The sequence below is a fragment of the Alligator sinensis genome, unplaced genomic scaffold, assembly GCF_000455745.1.
Source record: "Alligator sinensis unplaced genomic scaffold, ASM45574v1 scaffold115_1, whole genome shotgun sequence".
NCBI lineage: Eukaryota > Metazoa > Chordata > Crocodylia > Alligatoridae > Alligator > Alligator sinensis.
Genome location: NW_005841895.1, coordinates 3,023,881 through 3,035,389, shown reverse-complemented (window position 1 = coordinate 3,035,389; position 11,509 = coordinate 3,023,881). Strand labels below are relative to the sequence as shown.

The 11,509-nt window shown below is 41.5% G+C and overlaps 1 protein-coding gene across 9 annotated transcripts in view; it reads left to right on the top strand.

Moving 5' to 3' along the window:
- BCAS1 (breast carcinoma amplified sequence 1) overlaps positions 1 to 11,509 on the top strand; it is an 81,035-nt gene that overhangs the window by 25,319 nt on the left and 44,207 nt on the right. For all 9 annotated transcript variants that reach the window (XM_014517196.2, XM_014517195.2, XM_006018181.3 and 6 more), the window contains exon 4: positions 1,721 to 2,274. In XM_014517196.2, coding sequence (XP_014372682.1) covers positions 1,721 to 2,274 — 554 coding nt within the window. The remainder of the gene's footprint in view (positions 1 to 1,720; positions 2,275 to 11,509) is intronic.

The window sequence follows — 11,509 nt, the reverse complement described above, 5'->3', positions numbered from 1 at the left end:
GAGTGTGTATGAGATTTATGGCCTCTACGTGAACCAAGGGACTGTCTCGTTCTGCCTTTCTACATCACCTTGAAACATGACTGGGGCCTCTAGACACCACACCAATAAAAAAAAATGGCAATAATACAGTCATTCACTGTAGAGAATGGCATGCTATCACAGTCTGCAAATGAGAATCTGCTTGTTCTCTACCAAGGAAAAGCTTAGAAAAACACTGTGGTTTCTGCAAGGAGTAAACAGGCCCAGGCTGTACACAGGCAATGGAAAAAGCTCAGAATAAAACAAATGTATCCTAGGGAGCCTCACTGTGACCTTCAATTTATAATCTACTGAAGTGAGCCATCAGCTCAGCCATGTCACTGACTGTGAGCATGTTGCTTTTTCTGCTTGTGCTTCACTAACGTCACTTGGGGCCTTGTGAGAACTGCACTCCACAAATGCAAACATAGCAGCAAAATGGAAAACTATTTCACACTTCTGGTTTAAATGTTGTTGTTATTTTTTTATGGTAGGTTAGAAAATGTGCATGTTTTGTGAAAAGGGAAAAAAAAAAAAGGATGTTTTGCATAGTTTGGTCTCAACAGTAATCCCACGATTGAGCCCCTTCCAAAACAAAGCACTACTCTGAGTAAAATTATAACATTTGCACCTTCAAATTTGATTTTTTTTCTTTTAATGTTTGTAGGTAAATATAGAAATCCTATCAAGTTTTAGCAGGATCTGGAATGTTTGTTCAACATGTAGCACGATAGGCCCCCAGCTACCATATCAATATTACACCAATATAATAAAATAAAATAAAAATAAAATGTCAAAGGGATAAAACTGGCTAAAGCAAACTAGAAGAAAATGATGGGATCAGCCCTTTTGCTGCATTCTTCCCATTCACTGAGGAGTCGGGTCACTGTGCTTCATTTTCCCATTTCTTCCCTTTGTTTGTCTCTCTCTTCATACTATTGGGCTTCATTCAGTTTAAACCCAGTAAATGTTGCTGAAGGCAATGGAGCTACCATTAGGAGAATCAGATCCATAGTAAACCTAGAGTAAAAGCTGGAAAAGTGAGTCAGAAGAGGTACAACCACTTTAAAAGGTATATTGTTAAAAGAGCAAATCAAGTCAGTTCTTACTACACTCCATTTTTTCCCCACTCCTATTAACTTTGTTAACTTAAGTTAAAAAAGATTTATTAACATAGCTGGATCTCAAGTTTTATAGATATTTTTCATTTCCTTTTTAATTTTGATAGGAAAATAATCCCAAATAAAACAAAAGTACTTGTTTGCTTAATTCTAATGCTACAGACATCTGAGTCAGTGTTTTGTTTTTTTGGGTTTTTTTCCCTACTTACTGGGCTAAATTAGCACAAGCCTCACCCAATACCTCACTGTGGCTCGAGCATATCACTCTGTGTGCACGTGTCCGTGTGAGAGAGAGACAGAGAGAGAATGCGCTTGATCCTGAAAAATGCTGAATACCCAATGCTTCAGCTGATTTTAATGAGACTAGAGGACTTCAGAAATTCAGAGGATCAGGCCCATAGATAAGCAGCAACAAGAGAACAACTGGTTCATTTTTTAACATGTAACTGTGTACGGTCCTCATTCAAGCACTGAGTTTTAGAATGAGTTTATTAAAGATCGAGGCCACCCCAATTAATAGAATAACTAGTACAACTTCCTTGGTTGGTTGGATAATTGCTGTTTTATGTTTCTATTTGCAGTGGATGCGAGGGCAAGTATTGTAGAAGATAATGCGGCTGTTTCTTCCCAGAAGACAATGGAGATAAGCTCCGTTTCTGATGTGAACGGAAAAAATCTTGGGAATGGAGCCAAGAAGCCCATGCCAGCTGCTAAATCTCGTTTTGTCTTGGCATTTTCACGGCCTGTACCAGGACGTACTGAAGAGCAAGCTACAGATTCATCAGTTGGATCAGCTAAGCTTGATGTCAGCTCAGAGATGCCCGAGCTTCCAGCAACAGCTGCACCAGAGGAAGGCTCGCATAAAAACCTAAACCAGACCCCTTCTGCAGCATCCATTAGTGAAACCGAACTAGCAGCATCAGCATCACTTGAGGGAGAGAATGCTGCCCCGTCAAAGCCAAAGCAAGTAACCTTTTTTGACAGACTCTTCAAACTGGAAAAGGGAAAGGAAAAGAGTAAAACACAAATTGAAACCCAAAAGGGGAGTCAGGCTACAGACATTCCTGACGGAGGCATCACAGCAGAAGAGGCTGCTGGATTACAGAGCACGCCAAGTGATGTCCCACAGGGGAAGGCAAGTGTTTGAACAGGAATATCAATTTCCTTCTTAATGAAATCTCTTAGGAATATTAATGGTGCAGGACAGTATCGCATTATGATGGCTGTAGGAAGGAGCCAGAGAATAGTGGATATTCTTAGCACTGGTGTGGTAACTCCCTGACAGGCAGGTTTGGCAGGAGGGGGTGGAGGGTGAAGTGTCCTCCTTGGCAGAGTAATAAAAGCTGGGGTATGCATTTCATGACAAAATTGGTGGTGTCTGACCTCAAGTGTAAGTTAATTTGTATTTTTCCCAAAGACTTAGTCAAGCTAGCTCGAGTCATGCCCCATTAGTTTAGATGATGAACAGCAGCTGGCTGCAAGGGGAAGAAAAAAATGTACCTGGAAATGTAAGTGACTTTCATGCTTTAGATGCTCAGTGCCTGATACTGGATCATTTTAGGAAACTCTTTGGGCACATTTCAGATCACGCTTATAAAAGTCTAACTTTACACTGCTTATTGCATATCATACACCCCAGTCACAGCCTTTAATAAAGAGTAAAATACAGCAGCAATTCAGTGTGCTTTAACGTATTGTGCCTTTCATCCAAGGAGATACAGTTCTTTAAATGTTTGAGGCATTACACAGGGAGAATGAGGTGCAAAGCAGTTAAATAACTTACCCAAGGCCACAATGCAGTCAAGGGGCAGATCTGGAAATGGATATGATCCTTAGATCTTGGAGTTTTAGGCGAGTAATTATTTTTTATCATTAACTGTTTTTCTGGTGAAACGGCTGAGGGGTTTTAGGTTTGTGACTGGTCATTTTGCTTCTTGCTGGAAGATTTACCTCCTGCTGTAAAGTACCAAGAAAGAAGTGTGGTGATTTACTATATTTAATTTATTCAGTGCCATCGGCCCTATAAAGTAGAATTAGCGGGATGGAGAAGGAAATGTTATCTGATCTGTTTCTGATCCTAAATTATCATTAATAGGTTCTTATTATTCTACTAGGTTGTATCCCCACCTAGTGTAAATCAGCACAGCTCCATTGACTTCAATAGTTATGCTGCTTTTTACCAGCTGAGTACACAGAACAAGCTATTTTTTCAGGGACTCTGCCTGGAAAATCTCATATCGCTACGGGATTGACTTTGAGTATAACTGCACTTTGACTGTGGCTGCACTGCTCAAAGGGCTAAGCCCTCAATTGATGTAAAGTGGTGTAATTCCTTATTAGTTGCTGTGATCCCAGCAGAAACATTAGCTCAAATATTTTTTGTATGATTGCTGGGTAAAAATCCTGACTCTAGAAAAACACAGCTTTTAATCAAAATCTAATAGGGGAAAAGTGTAATTTTAACAGTAATTATTATATTGCTGTACCTAGACTAACTCATCCAGTTACAATAATGGTTGAGTATTGCTAATTGCTGCTTGGAACAGTGTTGAGAGTTCACAAAGAGACACCTATGAGTTCTGAGCACCTGGGTTTATAGTGTCACGCTGTTCTTTCCAACACTGGGTCTCTGGTTTCTATTTTGAAACTTATTCTCCCTGCCAGTCTCTACTTCTTCTCCCCACCAAGTTTTGTACATGAGCTCTAGCCTCAAACTTTAAAATATCAATCGTAGAATACATCAATTTATCATTCAATTTAATTTTTAAAGATTTGGCTGTAGGTATTCTTTTATAATAAGAATGGAAAATGTGCGTTCTGGACAACAAATGCACTTTTGTGCCTTTTGTCCTTCAAAATCTCACTGGGTATCTCAGACAGCTAATTCCTAACATATAAGGTGGTACAGATGGACACTTCGGTATTTATACTCACTTGGGCCTACTGAATCTAAATTCGCCCACTGTTAAAGACAGAGTTGAGTGAATACTGAATAATTTATTCAATATATTTTGCCTTTTTTCCCAGTTTGCAAATTATCCTTACAAAGTCTGTCATTTTCCAATGCATCCAAAAATACTCACAATTTTATTTAAAGAGCATGCCTTGACATGTATGTCTTCCATCTTTAAAAACAAATACATAAGATTCCCACTTCAATTTATTTTATTATTTTTTTAAAACAAAATTCTTTGGACACAATGGCTGGATCCAGACGTGCAGGCACATGCAATTTGTGGCACTGCAGACCTCTTTGCAGGACCACAGACCACACACGTTGCACATTAAACCACGTGCCCCGCTGCTAATTTGTAGTGCTGGGGTAAAATTTCCTACTGGGAAAGCAAAAAAAAAAAAACCCCTGCAAAAACAAGCGACACAAAGCACACCCAAGTGCCGCGTGCCAGGACAATTGCAGAGCCGGGGGAGCGGGGCTGCCTACTCCCCCAGCTCCTCATGCTGCAGAGCCCCCGTGCTAAGGCACCCTGCACCCCGGTCAACTGCTCCCTAGCTGGTTGGGGTGCAGGGTGCTTGAGACAGGGACTCCACATGCCTTAGTGCAAGGGTGCCACAGCAGAGCCCCCATGCTGAGGCATGCAGAAGCAGGGAGCAGGCAGCCCAGGGCTGCCAGCTTCCCCATCTCGAGGCACACTGAGCCCCAGCCACCACATCTATATACCACTCCCTGGCTAATGGGGGCACAGGGTGCCTCAGTGTGGGGTCTGCCTGCTGGCTAGCCCCATTGTGAGACACCCTATGCCCCAGCCAACACATAGAGCAGAAGGACAATGTGTCCCACTGCAGACCTCACAAGCCAGGGCATACACTTCAGCACAAAGTAGCAGCACAAATTTGTGCTACTACTATCTGTGCTGCTGCAAATGCACGCCCCTGCTTGTGTGGACGTGGCCAATGTCTGCTTCTTAATATCAGCATATAATCCACCAAAATCATAATCATGATGTTGCATATTTGATTTAAACGGGGCAGTTCACATTTTGTGCTGTATTGGTTAATGCAAATGGTGAGAACAGGAGCATGCATGGTATAATGAAATAAACAGTCAAAAGTAGCTTTATCCAGGAGTTGGTGCTAAACACTTCATGTTACAAATCTTCAAGTGGTTAGAGCTCAAATGTGAGTATTCATAGCTAGGGACCAGGAATGCAGATGTGTCCAAATCTAAATGAGAGTTTTCCACCTCAAATACATGGTAGAAATGTGTCTACTTCTCATTGAGAATGATCTTGTTTACGCCTTCCTCATGGTGAAGATTACCTTAGGCCCCAGTCCTGTGATTGCTTATCCACTTGATTAACTTTACTAATGGGAATTGCCTTCTTGAAACCCAAGGGGTCAATCAGAGCAATAATGAATGTCCATAACTATCTGCAGGATGTGGGTCTCAGTCCACAATTCCTACCTGGGATTTCCATGGATTGCTGAAGAGTCTGCTCTACAGACACTTAAGCACATGCTTAACTATAAGCATCTGGTCAGCCCCCTTCACAAATAGGTACCATGTTTTCAGGGTTACGGCCTCAGTTGACATTCACTGTGAATATTAATGGCAGAACAGGGCTGTGAGAGTAAAATTTTAAGCTTAACACTAAAATGCCTGACACTTTTGCTTGTGTTTTGTCCCTTAAATAGCCAAAAAGCATACCTATCTAAGTCCCATTTCACCCAAGCCAAGAGTGTACACTTCATAACCAATTTAAACAGCAAAAAAGGTATATAATAGTAATGCCATCAAACTCTTGATTACAATGGGGTTGGGGGATTTTGTTTAAATACCATTTGGGCCTTCAAATGCATGCATACACTATACAGGGGTTACACACATCTACACACATGCTGGCACAGAAGAACTAAGCCTTAAAATTACATTAAAAAAATCTCCAAACATCTGCTAATTTAATATTGTCACTATTATGTCTGTGGTCTCACAAAATACGAAAAAATGAAGTTACTGATGTTGGCACATAATTCTTTCTGGCGGACTGGGATTTTCAGGATCTATAAGAACTTGATCAAATCAAAGCTTTGCTGAACTGAGCCTCAGCAAATAACAAATAACATTGCTGATAATGAAGAGAAATAGACTGCACAGTTTTAGCCTAGAAACTGCACAAACATTCTGTGTTTGGCAACCCAGTCTTTATTTTTGTGGTCTACAAAACTACATTCAGAACGCAGCATAATTAAAACAAGGACAGAATTCATGAATTGATGAAGCATTTACTATTTAAGCCAAAGAAAAGATAAATGATATGCCTGAAATGTTTCACTGAGCCATGATTCATACAAACAAAAGTGTTGGCAAGAATACTTTCTTTTGATATGCTTTTTTTTTCTCTAATGACTGAACTAAGACTATAGTATGCGTATTTAAGGTATTTATTACCCAACATTTTGACTCCTCACAGAAATTCATTGAGCATTTATGTAAGAACATTTAGCTTCTCATAGTGACTTTGCTGCTGTGCTATTTCCAGGGGTTTCTTTCATTACCATTTGTCTCTAGGGCTTTGCAGTGCACATTAGGGAGCGAGCTGATGCAGAAGTTTTTGTGGTTTTATATATATATATATATATACGGCTCTAAAAATGTGATATTATTAAGCTCCATAGTTATTATCTCTGACTTGCATAGTTAAGGCCAGATTCGGCATTACTTACTCCACTGACATTGCCACTGAAGCTACAGAGAGCAGCACAAAGACTCAGGCTGCTACTGATCTTCTCCTTTCTCCTGCTCACCCTGTCCACCTTGCTGAATATTGTTTGTTCAGAGGAGTGTTTCAGGTCAGCAATGAACCATGTTGGAATTGCTGTATGACTCCATAACATACACTTGTGTTTAAGCAGTGAAGGCCACTAGACAGTGCCGTAAGTTTTAAATAAATGCTCATAGAAAAATGAAAGAACTCGGGCTAGAAGTCTGAGCGGTTGTCACTGAGCTGAGCCCTTTTGCTGGTGTCATCTGTTTTAAGTAGTTTCTGTTGTTGAGGTTGGTTTTGTCTAACAGTTGTATATTCTGCATCCTGCTTCTTTGGTCTGGTTCCTCACACTTTTGGTGAGGTTGAGACAGCTTTTGTTGTTTGCCCACTATCACTATAGATGACATCCTTGGCGGGGCTGAAGTTGGCATGGAGTGTATATATTTTGCATGGGATGTATTGTTCCTGGCATGGCTTTGTCGTGTCAAACCCTTGCAAGAAATGTCTCCCTAGCCACTTGAAGCATTGTCTGTCATTGTGTTGCATGTCGTCTTGGGTGGAGAATTAAGCAGGAAGAGTTGTATTATTGAAAATGAAACGTACGGACTTAACTCGCTGCACGCCAGCGTGAGAAATGTGTTGTGCTGTGTGTGAGCTTGCAGTCAAAGAAGCTCTCTGTTAAAGTTTTAATTACGATACATGATTTCACACATACTAAGGAGCCCTTTGCTTTCCCACCCACCACTTGCCCACACCAGTATATGTTCTTTTGTAAAACAGTTGTAAACAGTTCTCTTTAAGCCCTGTGGCACGGGGAGAAATAATCTCAAAAACAGGAACTAAGGGATTTGAATGCTTAAATGACAGATTGATAAAACTGAAGCTGCTTAGAGCTCCAAGTATTTCTTTGTCTCCAAGAATTTCAAAGATATCACCTATTGGAAACACATTGGCAAAGGAAGAGTTGGGTTTTTTTTCTGTTCATGTTATAATCTTTGGTTTTATTTTAATCTCCCCCCTCCCCCGCCATGTTAAGAAGAAACATGGTTTCCTAATGACTTTTGCCTTTTTTGTACCCATAGTTTTCCATGCCATCAAGTAAATTCATAGACTGATTTTTTTTCCCTCCCCTTTTCTCTATCCTTTCTATTTAAATGACTTTATTCCTTTCTATTTAGTACCCAGGGCATTTGTATATGCCACGGAGGTTTACTTTGGTTTAATTCTCCCTACATTGAAGCGGTGGGTCTTTAAAAACACCGCTTCAATTTAGGGTGAAGTAAACCCCTGTGGCATGTACACAGGGGTTGGGCTCAACCCTTATGGGCCTCTCCGGCACTGGGGAGGGGAGGGCAAGCTGCCGGTGGGCTGAGCAATCCCTGAGCTGCAGTGGGGGGAGCTGGTGTTTCCCTCTGCAGCAGTGGTGGCCCCCGCCCCGGTGGCACCCACCCACAAGCACCAGGCCTGAGCAGTCCCGGGGGGCACCGCAGCTGCAGAAGGAAGCACAAGGCCCCCGTATAGGCAGGCAGGCTCCAGGAAGGAATAAAAAAAAGATCAGGCTTGCAGCTTTTTCTTATCTCCAGTGGAGCTAGCCCCTGAGATGCACAGGGCCCGGCGCTTTCCTTCGCGGCAAATTAAACCACCTCCAAGATGTTTTATTTTGCTGCATCCCAGAGTCCTTTAACATGCATTTCGCTGCTGACGCGTGCAAACAGCTGCACTATTAAAGCGGTGCAAAAGGGCATTAAGCCACTTTAAAGGCCAATGTTGTGGCATGTACAAACGGCCCCTGCCCCTGGACGTCTATGCACAGCATCTGACAAAGTAAGCTGTAGCTACAAATGCTCGTGTCTCTTTGAACAAAATAGTCTCTTGAGGCCTTGCCTCCTGTCATCATTCCCATTGTGACAGTGGAGAACTGATGATCAGAGAGATTAAGGAACAGTTATTTAAGTGCCTAAAGAGGCAGGGAAGTGCCTATACCAAATCACCGGAAAGAAACATGCCAAACCTTAAAAAACAGAAGCTTTAAAGTTTCCATCTTAGTGTAAGTTATCTGATCTATGCTCTATAATGCGACTTGACACCATGAAAGGACTGGAGTGTGGTGTCTGCAATGAGAGAGGCAAAGGACATGGAGCAACATGTAACTGGTCTTTGAGCTGCACTTTGGCCCCTGGCCTGGTTTTTGGTGTTTTCTACCATGCTGCTTTGATGTTTCCCAGGGAAGGTTTTATTAAGGTACAATACAGGCACTTTTGTATGCATCTCAGACCAGGGTGCTGGATAGAGATATAGGAAAGCAAACTGGAAAAGGGATGAAATGCATGACTGTGTGTTTAAATTAGAGATTGCACACTGTAAAACTCAGAGCTTAATTAACAAAGAGCGGGAATATGAATGGAGGCAGAGGAGTGCTTCACCACAGCCATTAATAGAAGCAACAGCTTTTCAGTTTGCAGACCAGCTCACTCTCCAGGTACTTCTCCTATTCCAGTTTTCCCAGTGAATGGCTGTCAAGCAGCTCATTTCTATAAGGGGGTAAGAACCATAACATCAGGCACATACAGTCCTGCCCTTTGCAGTAAATTGTCATAATGCAGGAGAGCAACTTGTGAATCTCAGCCAGGGCTTGATCTTGACCCACTGAAATCAGCAGCAGAACTTGTTTAGGATCTAACATGCTGTGTAACTGTGATCGCAGCACCTATATCAGTAGAGCAGGAGGCCGTAGCACAGAAAGAATCCCCAAGGGCCGGTATAGCTCCTGGTATAAAATGACTAGAGTTGATTGGAAACAATTTCTGGCATTTCACTTGCTTCCTTATTGAAATGCTTATGTGTTTTACTCTCTGGAACATTTTGTGATGTTCAAATGATGAAAGTGGGTCAAAGAAAGACCCATTTTCACTATGTCGCCTCACCGATTCTAAGTTATGTAGTTTCATATATAGTGGTTAAAAGATTAAATTTAGTTGCCTTGTAAAATCTTTGCCAGTGCGGTGTAGCCGAGTTAACTTTTCATTTATTTCTGTTTTTTACCATAGCTGATGTCCTTTATTGGGTTTTTTTTTTCAGTTTGCCTATTTTATAATGTATTAATTTATCATCTCATAAAACAAAATATTGAAAATGTTAAAGACCTATAGGCAAGTGTTATTAGACTCAATTCATGAGACATTAAGTAAGTAAGTCTGGCTGGAAGGAATTCCAACTACTAGACATTAAAAACATGGAAAAAATCTTATGTCCTAGATTTTTTAAATGGGACAAAAATATATGTCTAGTTTATACATAGAGTAACATGATTGTAAATAAATAGTTCCTGAGACATGTCATTTCCCAATTAGAGATGACTCAGAATACATTAAGGCGGTGCAAAGCTTTAGTCCCTGGTTTGATTCGGCGGAGATTCAGCCTGATTTGGTGCCCGAATCTCTGAATCCAAATCGAATCAGGAGACCCTTTAATTTTTCTGAATTGAATTGGAACCCTCCGAATCGATTCGGAGGGTTCCAATTCAATTCAGAAAAATTAAAGGGTCTCCTGATTCGATTTGGATTCAGAGATTCGGACACAGACACAGCTTTAAATGTTTTTTCTACATAGCTCAGGGTACCAGGTGGCTTATGAATGCTGCGATGCTGGGGCAGATGGAGCGTCCCATGAGAGTGTGGGGGGTCCTCCCAGCACGCTTGGCAGCAGACCCAAAAGTGGACCAGAAGCACTTCCAGTCCACTTCCAGGTCTGTCAGGGAGTACTGCACCCTCCCCCCGGCTCAGTGACTGGTGCCTCCTGGGTCTGGGGGGGGCACCCAGGGTTCCCCCATGGCCAATTGCGAAGCCAGAAGGGTATGGGGGGGACCCCCCCTGCACACTCCCTGGCAGAACTGGAAGTGTCACTTCTGGTTTTGCCACCAAGCACACGGTGGGCCCCCCCACCCATGCTCCTGTGGGACCCTCCATCTGCCCCACCATCACAGTGTTCACAAGCTGCGTCTGCTACCTTGAAGTATGTAGAAAAACATTTAAAGCAGTATCTATAGCCGAATTGCTGATTCTCCAAATCAACATCGAATATTCAGATTCAGATTCGGCCAAATCGGATTGGAGACAGTGATCCAAATCAACGAATTGAGTCACTGTCCTCGATTCAAGCCGAATCTGAATCAAATACGGTCCGCTTCATACATCCCTAGAATACATATCAGGCATGCAAGTACCTAAAAATAAGGACAAAAATGCAGAACCCCTTTATGGGAAAAAAACACAAAAGATTCAAAATATTTAAGTGATACATATATTTTTTAAATCCAAGGGTTGATTAACATAATTAAGATGATGTTCAAGAACCAAATACTCAACTGGGAAAATCAGTATTGCTGTGCATTGATTTCTTTTCATTATATAATTCCTAGCAGATGCACCACTATATAATTATGGTCTATTTAGAAGAGAGATTGAGCATTTCTGAGTCCCTAATCAGAGAAAGCTAAGATATGCATGAAATGTACATAAGCAATTTGGATTAATATTATATAGGACTCTATTTTTGTTTTTAATCTCAAATGTACTACTCAGCTTGTATATGCATGTCTTTTACACACACCCTGGAGGAAAGCCACTGTCTCTGTACCTCTATACATAG